Here is a 20,341-nt window from a genome sequence, read left to right as displayed (position 1 = left end):
TATTGATCCAAGTCAGGATGGTGGGTGACTTGGAGTGGAACTTGTAGGTTCCTATACACCTGCTGCCCTTGTCCTTCTTGGAGGTAGAAGTTGTGTGTTTGGAGGTGCTGGACTGCATCTTGTAGATGGTACACATTGCTGCCACCGTGTGCTGGTGGAGGGAATGAATGTTTAAGCTGGATGAGATGTCTTTAGCCATTTTGTGATGCCATTTGGAGTGAATTGAATTATCTGAACACTGGCATCTGTGGTGATGTGGCCTCAGTAGGAAGCAGAGATGGATCATCTCAACCCAGCCAATTACCACCCTATTAGTTTACGCCCAATCATCAGCAAAGTGATAGAAGATGTTGTCAACAGTGCTATCAAGCGGCACTTACTCAGCAGTAACCTGCTCACCAGTGCTCAGTTTGGGTTCCACCAGGGGCACACAGCTCCAAACCTCATTACAGCCTTGGTCCAGGCATAGACATTCCAAATCCTAAATGCTTGCTGCATTTAAAAAAAAGTTTATCATGTCACTTCTTTTGTCAGTCACTTTAAATTGGTATCCTCTGGTCTGGATCCTTTGGTCAATTAGAGAACAGTTTTTCCCTGTCTGCTCTGTCCAGACTCCTCATGATTTTGAACACCTCCATCAAATCTCCTGTGTCTTGTGGCCTAATGCTTACAGGGAGTCAAAATAGTATTTTAAAAGATTGTTTACTTGTTTATTTTACATTTAACACATCTGCTTGTTACTGCCTGAATTTCCCTTGTGCATCTGACTGACACCATCCCTGAAAAGTGCAGTGGAATCTATATCAAATATTCACTTTAGCAGTGAATGAGTAGAAAGTTTAAATGATTTTGTCAAACATCCATTTCTGTTCCAAGAAGAAGTGAACTCTGTGTGCATGATTTCTAAAATGTATTCTTGACAATCAGGCAAGGAATACTTCTTAAACAATGGTAAAGCACTCAAGATTAATTTGGATATGAGGTGGGGGGAAGTGTTTTACTTTGTTATGGTTATGCTTGTGATATAAATGTATTTAACTATCATTCAGTAGTTTTGTACGTTTAAAGTTGCTTTTTTCCCTTGACTTCTAGGATGCAGTCCTCTTCCACAACACCATCTTTTATAACCTTCAATATGGGAATATTAATGCAACATTAGAAGATGTATACAATGTCGCTAGGCTTGCTGGCCTTCACGACTCCATTCTCAGAATGCCAAATGGTTATAACACTCAGGTTGGTGAACGTGGACTAAAGCTTTCAGGTGAGTTCATGGAATACTGCAGATTGTAACTGGAGTGTATCGTCTTAAACTCCACTTAAAATGCTGGGTTAATATTTGTAACAGTGGGTTGATGTCTTGCTGAATATGCTTTCTAAACTCTTGTCTTCAGTCAGGCCAGCAGGTGGGGCTCCCTACTAGTGAGATATCTTAATTATCTGTCATATGTACGTGGGAATATTACTACATTGACTGACTAATTATTGGGAGCCATGTTATTCCAGCTTCCATTGGACTTCGCTATCCTTGTAAGTGGTGATGAATATCTAGAAAAGAATAAACAGGTGAGGTAGGAAAAACAGTGGGTCCACAGTAAGATTGGATACTAAGAGTTAAGTCATGTTGAATTTTTCTGTCATTGTGTTGAATTGAATGTGTTTGCAGTCATGGCAGTGTGCAGTATAGATTGGTAACAGCCAGCTGTGAGAAACACTGTGAAGTTGCCATTTTCTGATCAGTAGTGCATAGTGCAACTGAACCCTGAGCAATTTTTTAATCCACTTTGGATGCACACTTGAGGACAGCTCCCAAGTCTTGGACCACTGCGCTCTATAGACCTCACCTCAGAGTTAAGCTGTCACTTTTGCATCTATGAAGCAGAAATAGCTTTGCATAATATGTTAGTTTAGACAAACTGTTGTATTGCTGGCTGATCATAGGATTTAAATATGTGTCTAACTGCATCCAAAAGAGCTCTTCATTTTTGAGCAGATCTGTCAGATGGGAAATGCTCATACAAAGGGTTTTTTAGGCTTGATGTTCATAAATTTGAAAAAGCTTGACAGGTAAAGAATTAAATTTACTGATCAAATATACGTTTGGGAAGCTGTCATCATTTGATAACTGGAGGAAGCCTATTTTTCATTTTTTTCCCCCCCTTCCTACTTCTGTCACTTTTTAAAACATTTCTACCCTTCCCAACCCCAGTGCAAGTAACTAGCAAAATGCAGATTTTTAAGCTTAACGTTCCAAAAAAAACTTTACTATCGGCAATGTTGGTTAACTTATTCAATCCATCAAAATCAGCAAATGTTTGTCTGATAGAAACTTGAAATGTGTTTGTGCTACAGAAGAGGAGACAATTCTATCTTGGTGGTTTTCCAATTTCAGAATTTAAGATTTTATGCATTAATTTTATATAAAATAATTTCAGTATTTGCTAAACTTGTAGCAGCTACACTTATTAATCTTTTATTGTAGGTATCTTTGTGCATTGTTTATTTATAACATATTGGTGTCCGCTGTTGTAACTGGAAACAGCTTCCACTGACCAGCAGCCATTGTAAAAGGAAAAACAGATTTTGGGGGTTTAATCTAGTCTTAGGATATAGTTTGTCATTACTTGAATACCCCTGCTCCTGAAAAGCCTGTGCAGGCAATTCCCACATTTTGCCTCAGGAACATCAGGTGGTTGAGAAATTTAGTCCATTGAGATGCGTGTGTTTCTAATCTGTGAAAGCAGACAGTTGGTTTCTTCACGCAGAAGATCTTGAAGTGCTGCATAAGCTTTCTTGTTCAAACATGTACAAATAATCCTGTCACCAGCAATAAATTTTAGTTGTTTGTATGTTGTGCCATGGAATCTTATTCAGCCCTGCAAAAGCACTTCAGTCATCCAAAACGTGTGACTCGGGTTGGAGACGTTTCTGGATCCAAACAATCCTGTCTTCAGAACGGAGACACTGAAGGGACAGGAAAATAATGGGAATAGTGGCCGCACAAACTAATGTGGAAGAGGAGGAGTAACCACGTTTCTCTATTAACTTCCGTTAAATAGATTGTTCACTGCAGCAATGTACAATGCAGTACAATAGACTTTAGCAATATACTTTGTTTAAATGATTAGCACTAGTAATATTTTTAAATAAGCTGAATATGTGAATACATTATGCTGACTCCATCCTTTTTTTATTTGAAATCTTTTCCACTTGATTCTGATTAGGCCAAAGAACTACCTTTAGTGCAATTTTTGAATGAACGTTTAATTAAAAGAAAGCAGGGAAAGTACAGTTCTACACATAGCATCACACAGCCAAATGTGGCATGATGCATGATCATTTTCTTTTTTAAATCATAAGACTATTATAACCATATTGTCTTTTTACATATCTACTTACACAATTGTCTGTTGGATCTATTGTACCTGATGGCGTGGGAAAGCACTGCATTTTAAATTGTTAGAGGATGTGTCTGTTGCACATCAGAGTGCTGCATTTGCAAAAGTGTTCATTAACCAAAAAATTCTAACTTGCTTAAATATTCATAAAACAAATCACTACTTTACCTTAAACAGACTACAACTTTCCTTTATTCATATCTAATAATTTGAAGCTCAAGTCCATTTCCAGAGTTTGTGGTTTTACTTGAACCTGCTTGCTGATATTTCCTGGGCTCAGGATGCTGGATTTCAATTTTGTTATTTAAATAAGTAAACCCTGATACCCATCTCAGACCCACTGCATGTTGGCTGCTATCTTGCTGCGTAGCTTAAGCTTTAATCATGATCAGACATGAAACTAAATCCATATTAATATAAGAACCATACAGATACATATAAAGATTTACAGCAGAGTGAAAATTAAGGGAGACTTGTGTGAACAATGATGCTGGACAGAAATAAACACAATTGGGGGGAAAATTATCTTTTTCCATCAGCATTTCCTTGTGTAAGTAAAATGTGTCTCTTAAAAACTGGAACCTATGTCCTTTACTCTCTGTTACACTGTCCTAGCAATAACAATTTGTTAAAAACAATTAATTGCAATAATGGTACTCTGCTTGCTGGAGTACTGATTGGGTCCTCAGTAGATCTCTTATCAACTTGCAAGGTGATAAATATTCACAATGCTAGAGCACTCAGTAGGCTTTTGTTTTCAAATCAAAATGATTCATAGCAGCAAACGCATAAGTAATTTACTGAACAACACACTTTATAAATGAACTGGAAGCAGTCCAGAAGGGGTTAATTTATTTGGTCAGTTTTCTCTGGTTAAATGCAAAAGATTACAGAAAATGCAACTTCTAGCTTTTCTTAATCTCTTTAAATAAACCAGTTTATTCAGGTGAATCAGCTGAGTCATTTGTTCCTCAGTAATCTGAATATGTCTTGAAGTGAACTTTTTTTTTGTTGGGTGAGATAATTCCTCCAGAATATCTAACCCCCCCAAATGCCCATCTAATTCATTACGTCCCACATTTGAACATTCCACATTTCCACAGGGCAACCTTGACGGTTGAAAAATAATAGGAAATAGTTTTTGGTATGCTGAATTCTGCATTTGTTAATGTTTTAGTCACTCAGTCTCTCCTTGGATTCGCCACCAGTCACTGAATTATTTCAAAAGCAAAATATTGCAGACGCTGGAAATCTGAAATAAAAACAGAAAATGCTGCAAATACTCAGCAGATCTGGCTGTATCTGTGGAGAGAGACAGGCTTAAAGAATGTGGCAGATGGAATATAATGTAGACAAATATGAGGTTATCCACTTTGGTAGGAGGAATAGATGTGCAGAGTATTTCTTAATTGCTAAGAGATTAGAAAGTGTAGATGTACAAAGGGACCTGGGTGTCCTTGTCAATAAGTCACTGAAAGCTAACAGCAGGTGCAGCAAGCAATTAAGAAGGCTAATGGTATGTAAGCCTTTATTGCAAGAGGATTTGAATGCAGGAGTAGTGAAGCCTTGCTGCAATTGTATAGAACTTTGGTTAGACCGCACCTGGAGTACTCTGTGCAGTTTTGGTCCCCTTACCTTAGGAAGGATATTATTGCCATAGAGGGAGTGCAACGAAGGTCCACCAGACTTGTTCCTGGAATGGTAGGACTGTCCTATGGAGAGATATTGGGGAAATTGGGCCTGTATTCTCCAGAGTTTCAAAGAATGAGAGGTGATCTCATTGAAACCTACAAAATACTTAAAGGGATAGACGGGGTAGATGCAGCTAAGATGTTCCCCCTGGTTGGGAAGTCTAGAACCAGGGGACACAATTTCAAAATAATGAGGAAAGCCACTTAGGATAGAGATGAGGAGAAATTTCTTTAGGGCTGTGAATCTTTGGAATTCTCTACCCCAGAGGGCTGTGAAAGCTGTCATTGAGTATGTTTAAAGCAGAGTTTGACAGATTTCTAAATACAAATGACAGAAGGGGTTATGGGGGGTAGTGTGGGATAAAGGCATTGTAGTGGAAGATCAGCCATGATCATATTGAATGGCGGAGCAGGCTCGCTGAGCTGAATGGCCTACTCCTATCTTTCTATGTTCCGGTCAATAGCCTTTCATCAGAAATCCTTATTTGCGTTTTGTGTTTAATAACTCTGCCTAGTTCTGTCAGGTGGTCCATCATTTGACACTGTCCATTTCAAACCCTAGCTATTTACATCATTATGCCTACCAGGCCAAAATATCAATTTTGTCAGTTATATTGCTGTTTTTGTAAAACACTACATCCTCCTAATTCCCTTCCTACTCCAGCCTCAGTGAGCAGTGTCACAGGATCCCCAAATGTAGAATAAAACCACACTGATTGTAACTGATAGAAATGGTAAATTATTTTGTAAAGTAGTTTAACCTTCACCACATTAAAATGTGGCATTATATGAAACCAACAGGGAATATGATGACATTTCATAGTCTTTTGACTTTTTAGTCTTTTTTTTCTTCTTGCTTCAACCTTGTGTATTATGTTTGTGGAAGAAGTGAACCATTTTAAATGGACCTTTTGTCATTCATAGCCTGAGGTGAATGTAAGCTGATGTTTTGAATGTAAACTGATGTTTCTTTCAGGCGGAGAAAAGCAGAGAGTTGCAATTGCTAGGACAATTCTGAAAAACCCTCAGATTATTTTATATGATGAAGCTACATCATCTTTGGATTCCATCACAGAAGAGGTATGCCCTTGATGTTTCTGGTCAAATATCACACTCCAAAACAAAATCACTTCTTTTGTGTTTGCTGCTACCTAATTATAACACGTTTCTACTGCACGACATGGGAATCATATCTTTTTGTAAATCTTGGAAGTAAATGACAATTCTTAGATTCATTTGTAAATAAATTTATGCTTCAACCTATTGCAGGTTTATAGATTTTGTAGTTAAGTTTTTGGGTTCCAACGGTCTCTGCAACATTGAGAATCAATTTCTATTCTGCTCTCTACAGAATATTCTCAGGGCAATGAGAGACTTGGTGCACCATCGTACATCTGTGTTTATTGCTCATAGGCTCACTACAGTTGTTGATGCAGATGAAATTCTAGTTCTGGACAAGGTAGGAAAACTGCCATTTTAGAATTTTTATGTTACTAGGTTACCCCAGAGCAGAGTTGCTCACAAATACTTTGAGGGCCAAACAGTGTTTTGCTCAAAGACTGTCCTAGTTAATGCTACAAAGTGATGGAGCTGTACTTGCAGCTCCCAGTGTGTTGACCTCTTCATTTCAAAATGACTTCCCAGCAGTTGAGTGGAAGCCTGGCACTATCCAGAGGACGGGGAGGGGAAACAACTACAGGAATGACAGAGGTCCATCAAAACTATTAATCCTGTAGTTTCAATAGAACCTTTAACATCTGTTTAATTGGATAATCTTTCTTCCTTTACTCTTTCTCACTATAAATTCCACCTCTGGCTGTAAATCTGGGATCTGTCTAGCTGCGAAGGAGGCGGACTGTAAGTGGCTTCCTGTGGTGGTCACAATATGGACTCCATTGCTGTACAGTATTCACAAAATAGTGTAGAAAAATATACCTTTTTGCAATTTTATAAGGAATCTGGAAGCTATAGCACTTGCTGTGCCAGTGTACATCTTTGGTTGAAGTAGTCACATTTCAAAATAATTTTCAGAATATCACCAACTAATGCATTTACATTCACATGTTATACTCTTCAATTATGGGATGCTATAGTATTTTATACATGTTCCATATGTGAAAACATTCTGAACACCTGAATACTGACCTCCAGGTGTGAACTCCAGAATGCTGCTCGTGTCCTGGACAACCACATATGTAGGAAGTGTCGCCAGCTGGTGCAGCTCGAACTCCAGGGTTCGGAGCTTTAGCAGCTGCTGGCAACATCCACAGGCTGCAGGTTTTATGGGTAGCATGTTTCTGGATGTGATCACTGCACAGCTTAAGGTTATGCAGGCAGAGAGGGAATGGGTGGCCTCCAGGCAGTCAAAGAGGACCAGGCAGATAGTACAGGAGTCCCCTGAGTGCATCTCGTTCTCCAACCAGTATTCAGTTCTGAATACTGCTGAGAGTGATGGTTCCTCTACAGAGTGCAACCAGAGCCAAGACCATGGCACCATGGCTGGCTCAGCTGTACACATGGGCAGGAGGAAAATTGGAAAAGCAATAGAGATAGGGGATTCTATAGTTAAGGGAACAGACAGCAGTTTCTGCGGCTGCAGATGTGAATGCAGATTGGCTCTCTGACGCCAGGGTCAAGGGTGTCACTGAGCAGCTGCAGAGCATTCTGAGGGAGGAGGGTGAACATCCAGAGGTTGTGGTCTCTATCGGTACCAACAGCATAATTAGAAAGAGGGATGAGGTCCTGCAGGCAGATTTTAGGGAGCTAGGGAAGAAATTACCAAGCAGGACCTCAAAAGTAGTAATCTTCAGATTACTCCTGGTATTACGTGATAGTGAGTATAGAACTAGGATAGAGCAGATCATTGCATGTTTGGAGAGATGGTGCAGGAGGGGAGGGCTTTGGATTCCTGGAACATTGGGACCAGTTTTGGGGGAGATAAGTCATGTACAGGGCATATGGGTTGCACCTGAACAGAGTCAGGACCAGTGTCCATGTAGGGTGGTTTGCTAGCGCTGTTGGCGAGGATTTAAACTAACTTGGCAAGGGGATGGGAACTAGCAGGTGACATTAGAGGGGAAAAACAAGGTGCACAAAGAGTAGCACTCGAGTAAGTAATACTTCTATTTTTGTATTAGGTGGAGTCAGAGTAAGAGTGAATGCAATAAGGTCTAAATTAGGTTTACCGTGCATGTATGTGAAAGCACCGAGTGTGATAGATAAGGTTGGCAAGCTGCAAGCACAGATAGCCAGCTGGGAATATGATGTCATGGCAATAATGGAGACCTGGCTGAAAAAGGCAGGACTGGGTACTAAATATTCCTGGATGCAGGGTGTTCAGAAAAGATGAGGAAGGAAAGAAAGGAGGAGGGGTGGAAGTATTGATTAAGGAGAATATTACAGTGCTGGAAAGAGAGAATGTCCGAGAGGAGTCAAGGATAGGATCTATTTAGAGGTAAGAAGCAATAGAGGTACTGTTACACTACTGCATGGATTATATAGGTCAGCAACTAGTGGGAAAGATATAGAGGAACAAATCTGCAAGGAAATTAGAGAAGTGCAGCAATTATAGAGTAGTTATACGGGGGCGTGGGGGGTGGCGGGTGCTTCAATTATCCTAATATGAACTGGAATACAAATTGTGTAAAGGACAGAGGGGCAAGAGTTTCTGAGGTGTGTTCTGGATCAGTATGTTAGCGGTCCAATGTGGAAGGAAGCATTCCTGGATCTAGTCCTAGAGAATGAGGTGGGACAAATGCATCAAGTATCAGTAGGGGAGCATTTAGGAGTCAGTGATCATAGTATCATAAGGTTAGCCATGGAAAAGAACAAGGAGCAATGCAGAGTAAAAACAATCAGAGGAGGGCCAATTTCAATGGGGTGAGAACGGCTCTGCCCCAGGTAAATTGGAATCGAAGATTGTAATGAAACAATGGGCTGCTTTTAATGAGATGTTTCAAGTTCAGTCGAGATACATTCTCACAAAGGGGAAAAGTAGGACAAACAAAGCCAGAGCTCCCTGAATTTTGAAAGAGATAGAGAATGAGATGAAGCAGAAAAAGGGTGCTCTTGACAGATGTCAGGTTGGTAGGACAGGTGAGAATCAGGCTGAATACAGAAAGTTTAGAGGGGAAGTGAAAAAAGACATTTGGAGCAAAGAGCAAGTAGGAGAAGAGACTGATAGCTTAGGTAAAAGGGAATCCAAAATATTTTTTATTTCATGGGATGTGGGCGCACTGACAAGGCCAGCATTTGTTGTCCATCCCTAATTGCCCTGGAACAGAGTGGCTTGCTAGGCCATTTCAGAGGGCAGTTAAGAGTCCACTTTGCTGTGGATCTGGAGTCACATGTAGGCCCAACCACATAAGGACAGCAGATTTCCTTCCTTAAAGGACATTAGTGAACCAGATGGGTTTTTACGACAATTGATAATTTCATGGCACCATTACTGAGACTGGCTTTCAAGTCCAGATTTTTGTTAATTAATTGAATTTAAATTCCACCAGCTGCGGTGATGCGTTTTGAACCCATGTCCGCAGGACATTAGCCTGGGCCTGTGAACTACTGGTCCAGTGACCATCTTCTACAGGCATATAAATAGTAAAAAGGTGGTAAAAGGAGGAGTGGAGCCGATTAAGTACCTAAAAGGAGATTACACAAGGCAGAGAGCATGGCTGAGGTACTAAATTAGTATTTTGCACCTGCCTTTACCAAGGATCATGATGCTGCCTAAATCATAGTGAAAGAGAAGGTAGTTGAGACATTGGATGGGCTAAAAATTGATAGAGGAGGTGTTAGAAAGGTTGGCTGTATTTAAAGTTGAAAAGTCACCAGAACCAGAACAGATGGTTTTGAGAATACTGAGGGAAGTAAGGATCGAAATTGCGGAGGCACTGGCCATAATCTTCCAGTCCTCCTTAGATACAAGGGTGGTGCCAGACGACTGGAGAATTGCATATATTACACCCTTCTTTGAACAAGGGTGTAAGGACAAGCCCAGCAACTACAGGCCAGTTTAAACTGGTGGTGGGAAAGCTTTTGGAAATGATAATTTGGGACAAAATTAACAGTCACTTGGACTAATGTAGATCAATTAAAGAAAGCCAGCACAGATTTGTTAAAGGCAAACAGTGTTTAACTAACTTGCTTGAATTTTTTGATGTAACAGAGAGGGTTGATGTGTACATGTACTTTGAAAAGGTGTTTGATAAAGTGCCACATAACAAGCATTTCAGCAAAGTTGAAGCCCATGGAATAAAAGCTACAGTAGCAGCACGGATACAAAGTTGGCTGAGTGACAGGAAATAGATAGTAGTAGTGAATGGTTGTTTTTCAGACTGGAGGAAGGTATGCAGTGGGGTTCTCCAGGGATAACTATTAGGACCACTGCTTTTCTTGATCTAGATCAATGACCTAGACTTGGGCATGCAGGGCACAATTTCTGAATTTGCAGATGACACAGAAACTGGAAGTATTGTGAATTGCAGGGAGACAGAGATAGACTTAAAGAGGACATCGACAGGCTGGTGGAATGGGCAGACATGTTGTAGATGCAATTTAATGCAAAGAAGTGTGAAATGATTTTGGTAGAATGGGGAGACGCAATATAAAATAAAGGATACAGTTCTGAAGGGGGTGCAGGAGCAGAGGAACCTCGGGGTATATGTGCACAAATCTTTGAAGGTAGCAGGGCGGGTTAAGAAAGCGGTTAATATGACTTGCAGAACGCTGGGCTTCTTAAAAAGAGGCATAGAGTACAAAAGCAAGGTGGTTAAGGCAAACGTTATAAAACATTGGTTTGGCCTCAACTGTAGTCATGTCCAATTCTGGGCACCATGCTTTAGGAAGGATGTGAAGGCATTAGAGAGGTGGAGAAAAGATTTACAAGAGTGGTTCCAGGAATGAGGGACTTGAGTTATGAGGATAGATTGGAGAAGCTGGGACCACTCTCTTTGGAGAGAGAAGGTTGAGAGGAGATTTGTTAGAGATGTGCAAACTCATGAGGGGTCTGGACAGAGTAGATAGTGAGAAACTGTTCCGTTGGCAGAAGGATGAAACCAGAGGACACTGATTTAAGGTGAATGGCAAAAGAAAGAGGAAAATCTTTTTGATGCAGCAAGTGGTTAGGATCTGGAATGCACTGTCTGAGAGTGTGATGGAGGCAGATTCACTCATGGCTTTCAAAAGGGTACTAGATAATTATCTGAAGAGAGCATTTGCAGGGCTATGGGGAAGAGGCAAGGGAGTGGGACTAGCTGAGTTGCTCTTGCAGAGAGCGAGCACAGACACAACAGGCCAAATGGCTTCCTGTGCTGTTACCATTCAATGATTCTATATTCATTAACTTTGGTGCTGTGTCTACATACAATAAGCATATTGCATTATGTTGTGGGTAGAAAGAAGAGAAAAACATTAGATTGTATGTTTGTCTTGCTCACTTGTGCCACTTGCAACCTCATCATGGTTCAATCTTTATGGAAATGTGGAGAAATTTTATATGATTGTGAACAGACTGCAATGGGAAAAACTAGGTTTTAAAAAAAAAAAATCTGGATAAGGAAAAGATGACCTAGCAAAAAATTCATAGGACAGAAATGAGCCTGATTAAAGGTTATCACACCTCACTACCACAAGTAGTTTGATGGCCTGTCCGTCCACCATCTCCTGTATTCATCTGAAGTGGATCTTGCTGATGGCTGGAGCTTCCATATGATGGTCTACTGGCATTCTACTACAACCTCGACTAGATTCCTAAGTATTAGCTACCGACTGCAAACAAGGAAATTGGCAGTTCAAATCTGCTAAGTATATAGTCATACTATTTTACTGTAGACTTATTCCAGTCATTTATTGCTTTGTTCAAACAAAAATATATATCGAATGGAGGAGTTTCACTTCAAACTAGATGTATACAGGTTTATGCTAGTGGATCTTTAGTCACATCTGACTAGAAGTTCTTTATCTAAAGTCAAATATAATAGTGTTTTTCTGACTTTGTAATTTACTGCAGGGTAAGATAGCAGAACGTGGAACCCATCAAACTCTCCTGAACAATTCCAACAGTCTTTATTATGATCTGTGGCAGACACAAAATAGCAGAGTATTCAACAAAAATTCCTACAGTCAAAAAGTAAAGAAAGAAGTGTCATCCAAGGAAGAGGAAAGGAGAAAACTATCAGAAGAGATTCTAAACAGCGTAAAAGGTTGTGGAAACTGTTCTTGTTAAAACTTTTAATTTTATACTGGACATTATGCTGGCACTTTGCACTGGAAGCATCGTTGGGCACCGATGTACAAGTAGATGATTTTGAACAGCAAGGCTGATGAAACTACTCTTTTTAGGGAAGGATTTTATTTTTATAACGATGGTCAAAAATATTTTTGAATGATAACCCTGATTTGATGAAAGGCCTTTCATAGAACAGCAAATCAAAAACTGATTTAAAAATGGATCAAGTAAATGATTCCATTGTAGATAGCGTCCATGCATTTTTCTAAATATAAACTTTAATGCAGATGTGCATTGCAGATAACTTACAGGTGAATTATTGCAATGTAGTGGTTAACCAATACTGTATCAGTATTAGCATGGACCAAGTAACAGGAATAGTCATGAGAAACTAAACCAGTGCTTGCTTTTTCGATGATTGTGTTGTGGACTGAGAAGTAGGATTATAGTAATCCTTACAGGGATAAATTCAGTAAACACAGTGTTGGTATCTGGACTCAAGGCCATAGTACCTATCGTGGCAGTTTCTAATTGGCACAATGCTTGGTATATCAGAATGCACAGAGGAATTAGCTTGGGAATGAAGCAAAGCTGAATACACACTCCTCCACAAACAACATTTACCAATAATGCACGTTTTGAACTTTGTTCACAGCCTTTTTTAATAATACCTCAAATGTTTTAACTGAGACTTGCTAATTTTAGTTAATTTCAGATAGTATGCCAATGTTTAATGAAAGATCATCTGTATTAAAAAGGCTGTAGAAGCATATGTTTTTTTTCTTTTGCTTATTTCTTCAACCGTATTGCCTAGATGTATTTGCCATCCTATTCATGGAACATTCATACTTCTGAATTAATCAGTCATCCAGCTCTACTTTCTGTTCTCCCTCACATTAAGTCCCTGTGTCACCTTTAATTGGGAGTGAAGGCTGCACTGTCTGATAAGATATGCAGTCGAGGATGAGACTACTGTCATACTTCTTTTCCTTCCCCTATTTCTGTACCTTCCAGCGAAGGTTTTTGTCTTGGTAGTTTTCCCCCAGGCAACCCTGTCAGAGACCAGCAATTCGGCCTGTGGTGAAGCTTTAATGCAGTCTGGAGGTTTAGCACTCAATAACATAGCACACCTTGGCACTAATCTCCTCTGTATAAGGCAATTGCCAACTACCTTTCAAAATTATGTTCATGAGGAAGAGGCAACATGTATTCTGTGATTATAGGTAGTCTTATATAATGTGGATTTATTTTGCAGTCTTGAATTAAATTGCTTTTGGAGGAGTTTGAATGTACTAAAAACTCATTCTATCTGTAAGAATTAAAACCGAGCTACCAGTTCTGAAACAACTATCGAGGTTTTCCATATTTCTATTTCTACAGCAGGGTATTGTACAATCTTTTTATTCTTCTGTAATTGAGACACATTGTGTTTTTAAACTTACTGTAATAGATGCAAACTAAATGGCCCAGTTAATCTGGCATATGGTCCCCAGACATATAGGAATATTAAGCTGTGGTGTGCACATGGTTTTTTTTGTTTGTTTCCTTTCACAGCACCATGATCAAATATTGACTCAATACAGCTTTCCTCCCCCCCCCCCCCCCCCCCCCAATAAAATGTTTTTGATTTGTGCCTTTGCTGTTCTTTTTGTATGATGAAGTATGTTGCTGTATTATTTTATCCAGATCACTGCTTGGAGCATTGCACTAAAGCATTTGCATCTCTGAGCATTGTACTTCTGAATTAAGGAGTGCTTGTACTGAGCCAAAACTGAGCAAGATAAAGATTGGGATTGCTGTTTGGAGGGGATATTCATTAAGTTCTGCAGACTGGTGTACAAGATTATTTTCGTAGGAGCTGTAAGACCTTAGAGTGTCTAACTGTCTTCATTTTTAGCTGAATAAAATTCAAGGACAAATGAAAGTACATTGTTTTTCCTTGTAATCTACAATTATTTTTTTTATCAACTGTGCTCATACAAATGTTGAGATTCGCATCTCCAATACCTGTCGAATGTAAATTTACTTGACTTTTAAGCTGTGTTTTGTAACCGAACCTGTAAACTGACGTACAGTGCTCGAGGTGCAGCTAGCAACATGCAGTTCTTAAATGACAGTCATGCAGATTGAAAAACCTGTTATTGTGGTTACTCCAGAATTGATATAAAACAGTAGTGTTTTGAATTCCTCGTTTTAATTTTAGAACACTTATGCAGACTTTCTTGAGTAATATTTTTATTTCCACCCTTACAAGGTCACATTTACTGTCCATTAATCTTTTCTAAACAAATTTTAAACATTTAAATTAATGGCATAAGTGTTTCAATGGTTTGAAATCAAATAACTTAGAGGTTTATGTAAATATATAGTTTAGTTCCACTTGCAAAACTAATTTGCTTATGACTTTCATTTGTGAGCTATTTGAGACCCTCACTTATGGACAATTATTCACCAATCCTGTAGCCTGTTAAATGTTTGCATTTCTCACTACGTATGATGGTGGATGTTGTGAGCAGGTTACCTTAAAACTGGTATAGGTGTACATAAACTACATTTATCCTTTCAATTCAAACTTTGCCTGATGTATAAATCTTGAAATATATTTGTTTATAGGGTGTGCTTACTTGTAAGAATGATGTAAAGCCAATGACAGAATACTGTGGTAATTGGATAAATACTATTTAATACAAATGTATTTATTTCTAATGCATGCTACTCTATAATCTTTCTATTCTACTAGAAAATAGAACCAGAAGAAGAAGGAAGTATTTGCATGATGTGTGCTAGGGTTCCATGATCTCTTGATGAAAGTGGTGAAATGTTTAGCATTCTTTATTTGTGTGCCATTTAAAAATTTGCCCACTATTCTCAGTCAAAGCCTGAATGCTGTTTATGGTTTCATAAATAACCAGTTAAGTTTTCAAAGTCCATTTTACCTGTAAAATTGGAATATGTCTTCATAGAATTGGTCAGCCCAAATAAAATCTTGTCAATATTTGTGGTGTTTATTGTGTCTTGTACTCACCTGACAACTGTCTCCTCTTTTAACGGGCACTTCTGAGTTTGCCAGTAGATTTGCATTGGTTTAAGATTAAATGTTTTGAACTTTACGGAGGTCAAATTGTACAAAGAAGAAATTCCTCACTTTTAAAAGTCAGTGAAGCAGCAGTAATATATAATTTACTTAGTGATAACTCAAATCAGTTAAAATATTCACGTTAATTAAACTTACAGTCTTTACAAACAGAATTCACGGAGGGGTATATTAGTAAAAATTTTATATTTCTGTATTTGAAGCGAACCATAAGTCACTTTGTGATTTGGTACTTTACTATACTGCAATTTATACTGGATTTTTGGTGTATATTGCAGTAATTTAAGAAGAAAACATTACATTGGTTGGAATGGCTCCAAAACAGGCCATTTTTTAAAAACCTTGCTTATAATGTTTAATTCTAAACTGTAAAATAGATGCAATAACTTTTAACCTTTCTTAATTCTTTGTAGCCATCTCTCTCTTGGCTCAAAGGTAGATGGATCCTGTTTAATATGGATATGGTAGCATAGCGGTTATGTTAATGGACTAGTAATCTGGAGACATGAGTTTAAATCCCACCACAGCAGCTGGGGAGTTTCAATTCAATTAAATAAACAAGCCTGGAATGAAATGCTATTATCAATTCTGATCACCATGAAACTACTGAATTGTTGTAAAAACCTATCTGGGTCACTAATGTCCTTTTTAGGGAAGGAAATCTGCTGTCTTTATCTGGTCTGGCCTATCTGTGACTCGGGACCCGCAGGAATGTGGTTTTCTGATGCCCTACGTCATTTTGACAATTTCCAGTTTCCTGGTCCCAACTGCCTCCTCTTCACTATGGACTTCCAATCGCTCTACACCTCCATACCCCACCAGGATGGTTTGAGGGCTCTCCGCCTCTTCCTGGAACAGAGGCCCAACCAGTCCCCATCCTCCACCACCCTCCTCCGCCTGGCTGAACTTGTTCTCACATTGAACAACTTCTCCTTCATCTCCACGCACTTCATTCAAGTAAAAGATGTCGCTATGGGTACCCGCATGGGTCCTAGTTATGCCTGTTTTTTTGTGGGATATGTCGAGCATTGTTTGTTCCAGTCCTACTCAGGCCCCCTCCCCCAACTCTTTTTCTGGTACATTGATGACTGTATTGGTGCCGTTTCCTGCTCCCGCCCCGAACTGGAAAACTTTTATCAACTTTGCTTCCAATTTCCACCCTTCTCTCACCTTTTACATGGTCCATCTCTGACACTTCCCTTCCTCGACTTCTCTGTCTCCATCTCTGGGGATAGGTTGTCTACTAATATCCATTATAAGCCCACCGACTCCCACAGCTACCTCGACTACACTTCACACCCCACATCCTGTAGGGACTCCATTCCATTCTCCCAGTTTCTCAGTCTTCGACGCATCTGCTCTGATGATGCTACCTTCCATGACGGTGCTTCTGGTATGACCTTTTTCCTCAACTGAGGATTCCCCCCCACTATTGTTGACAGGGCCCTCAACCGTGTCCGGCCCATTTCCCGTACCTCTGCCCTCAACCCTTCCCCTCCCTCCCAGAACCGTGACAGGGTTCCCCTTGTCCTCACTTTCCACCCATCAGCCTCCATATCCAAAGAATCATCCTCCGCCATTTCCGCCACCTCCAGCGTGATGTCACTACCAAACGCATCTTCCCCTCCCTTCCCCTGTCAGCATTCCGAAGGGATCGTTCCCTCCGCAACACCCTGGTCCACTCCTCCATTACCCCCACCACCTTGTCCCCGTCCCATGGCACCTTCCCCCGCAATCGCAGGAGGTGTAATACCTGCCATTTACCTCCTCTCTCCTCACTATCACAGGCCCCAAGCACTCCTTTCAGGTGAAGCAGCAATTTACTTGTACTTCTTTCAATGTAGTATACTGTATTCGCTGCTCACAATGTGGTTTCCTCTACATTGGAGAGACCAAGCGCAGACTGGGTGACCGCTTTGCGGAACACCTGCGCTCTCCGCAAGCAGGACCCTGAACTTCCGGTTGCTTGCCATTTCAACATTCCCCCCTGCTCTCATGCTCACATCTCTGTCCTGGGATTGCTGCAGTGTTCCAGTGAACATTAATGCAAGCTCGAGGAACAGCATCTCATCTATCGATTAGGCACACTACAGCGTGCCGGACTGAACATTGAGTTCAATAATTTCAGAGCATGACAGCACCCCATTTTACTTTCATTTTTAGTTGTTTATTATTTTTTTTTTGCATTTATTTCATTTCATCTTAGTTTGTTCAGTTTGTTTACCCACTTTTTTTTCATGTTTGCTCTTGCTGCTGTTCAATATTCAGTCCGTTAACACCTTTTCTGTACTAATGCTTTATCTTTCAACACACCATTAACGTATTGTTTGCCTTTGCTCCATGACCTTTTGGTCAGCTATGTGGCCTTGTCCAATCTACACCTCCTTTGTTATCTCTTGCCCCACCCCCACCTCACTTACTTATAACCTGTGACATTTTTAATATTTGTCAGTTCCGAAGAAGGGTCACTGACCCGAAACGTTAACTCTGCTTTTCTTTCCACAGATGCTGCCAGACCTGCTGAGTGGTTGCAGCATTTCTTGTTTTTATTTGTGGTTTTCTCGTTACTGCTCACTGAAATGGCCTAGCAAGACAATCATCAATTTACACCAATTGCATGCAAGTGTTCCAAAGTACTAAAACACATTGAAAAAATGTATTTCATACCCAATAGCTAATTGAATTTGGAACTGCATGCTTCACAAATATATGGGCTACAGAAGGAGTCTTCGAAGTGCTATATCATATCAACCCTGCTAAAATTAACCTTGGATTTTTCCTCCTATTAAAAACAGGTTCTTTTTAATTTACATACAGCTTTTGTATGAACCAGTGAATGGCTGTAACTTATTTTGTTCCGCTGAAACAGGCGCAATGTTGGTACATATACTTTCTGTCTGCAAAGAACAGGGCCCTGTGTATTAATACAAGTAGCTTCCAGTATGTGCAAATGCCCCCCTCTCTCTCACTCTGCACCTTCTCTCACTCTGTCTCTGCCCCCCTTTCATTGCCCCCTCTCTCTCCCCCAATCTCTGTCTCTGCCCCTTTCTTTTCCAGAATATATCTCTCTTTCCCCCCTCCCTCCCTCTCTGCCCCCCTCCCTCCCTCTCTGCCCCCCTCCCTCTCTCTCTGCCCCCCTCCCTCTCTCTCTGCCCCCCTCTCTCTGCCTCCATCTCTCTCTGACCCCTGCCTTCATCTCTCTCCGACCCCTCTCCGTCCCCTCAAAGAACAAAGAAAATTACAGCACAGGAACAGGCCCTTCGGCCCTCCAAACCTGCGCCGATCCAGATCCTCTTATCTAAACATGTCGCCTATTTTCTAAGGGTCTGTATCTTTTTGCTTCCTGCCCATTCACGTATCTGTCTAGATACATCTTTAAAAACGCTATCGTGCCCGCATCTCCCACCTCCGCTGGCAATGCGTTCCAGGCACCCACCACCCTCTGCGTAAAGAACTTTCCAAGCATATCCCCCCTAATCTTTTCCCCTCTCACTTTGAACTCGTGACCCCTAGTAATTGAATACCCCACTCTGGGGGAAAAAGCTTCTTGTTATCCACCCTGTCTATACCTCTCATGATTTTGTACACCTCAATCAGGTCCCCCCTCAACCTCGGTCTTTCTAATGAAAATAATCCTAATCTACTCAACCTCTCTTCATAGCTAGCACCCTCCATACCAGGCAACATCCTGGTGAACCTCCTCTGCACCCTCTCCAAAGCATCTACATCCTTTTGGTAATGTGGCGACCAGAACTGCACGCAGTATTCCAAATGTGGCCGAACCAAAGTCTTATACAACTGTAACATGACCTGCCAACCCTTGTACTCAATACCCCGTCCGATGAAGGAAAGCATGCCGTATGCCTTCTTGACCACTCTATTGACCTGCGTTGCCACCTTCAGGGAACAATGGACCTGAACACCCAAATCTCTCTGTACATCAATTTTCCCCAGGACTTTTCCATTTACTGTATAGTTCACTCTTGAATTGGATCTTCCTCGCATCACCTCGCATTTGCCCTGATTGAACTCCATCTGCCATTTCTCTGCCCAACTCTCCAATCTATCTATATTCTGCTGTATTCTCTGACAGTCCCCTTCACTATCTGCTACTCCACCAATCTTAGTGTCGTCTGCAAACTTGCTAATCAGACCACCTATACTTTCCTCCAAATCATTTATGTATATCACAAACAACAGTGGTCCCAGCACGGATCCCTGTGGAACACCACTGGTCACACGTTTCCATTTTGAGAAACTCCCTTCCACTGCTACTCTCTGTCTCCTGTTGCCCAGCCAGTTCTTTATCCATCTAGCTAGTACACCCTGGACCCCATGCGACTTCACTTTCTCCATCAACCTACCATGGGGAACCTTATCAAACGCCTTACTGAAGTCCATGTATATGACATCGACAGCCCTTCCCTCATCAATCAACTTTGTCACTTCCTCAAAGAATTCTATTAAGTTGGTAAGACATCACCTTCCCTGCACAAAACCATGTTGCCTATCACTGATAAGCCCATTTTCTTCCAAATGGGAATAGATCCTATCCCTCAGTATCTTCTCCAGCATCTTCCCTACCACTGACGTCAGGCTCATCGGTCTATAATTACCTGGATTTTCCCTGCTACCCTTCTTAAACAAGGGGACAACATTAGCAATTCTCCAGTCCTCTGGGACCTCACCCGTGTTTAAGGATGCTGCAAAGATATCTGTTAAGGCCCCAGCAATTTCCGCTCTCGCTTCCCTCAGTAACCTGGGATAGATCCCATCCGGACCTGGGGACTTGTCCACCTTAATGCCTTTTAGAATACCCAACACTTCCTCGCTCCTTATGCCGACTTGACCTCGAGTAATCAAACATCTGTCCCTAACTTCAACATCCGTCATGTCCCACTCCTCGGTGAATACCGATGCAAAGTACTCG

The 20,341-nt window shown here is 40.7% G+C and overlaps 1 protein-coding gene across 2 annotated transcripts in view; it reads left to right on the top strand.

Annotated features, from left to right (window-relative positions):
* abcb7 (ATP-binding cassette, sub-family B (MDR/TAP), member 7) overlaps positions 1 to 15,312 on the top strand; it is a 68,006-nt gene extending 52,694 nt beyond the window's left edge. For both annotated transcript variants that reach the window (XM_068047271.1, XM_068047270.1), the window contains 4 exons: positions 1,093 to 1,264; positions 6,066 to 6,169; positions 6,441 to 6,548; positions 12,099 to 15,312. In XM_068047271.1, the coding sequence (XP_067903372.1) occupies positions 1,093 to 1,264; positions 6,066 to 6,169; positions 6,441 to 6,548; positions 12,099 to 12,314 (600 nt within the window). In that variant the 3' untranslated portion in view covers positions 12,315 to 15,312. The remainder of the gene's footprint in view (positions 1 to 1,092; positions 1,265 to 6,065; positions 6,170 to 6,440; positions 6,549 to 12,098) is intronic.
* Positions 15,313 to 20,341: the final 5,029 nt, after the last annotated feature.

Source organism: Heterodontus francisci, chromosome 15, assembly GCF_036365525.1.
Source record: "Heterodontus francisci isolate sHetFra1 chromosome 15, sHetFra1.hap1, whole genome shotgun sequence".
Lineage (NCBI taxonomy): Eukaryota > Metazoa > Chordata > Chondrichthyes > Heterodontiformes > Heterodontidae > Heterodontus > Heterodontus francisci.
This window is presented reverse-complemented; position numbering and strand designations above follow the sequence as displayed.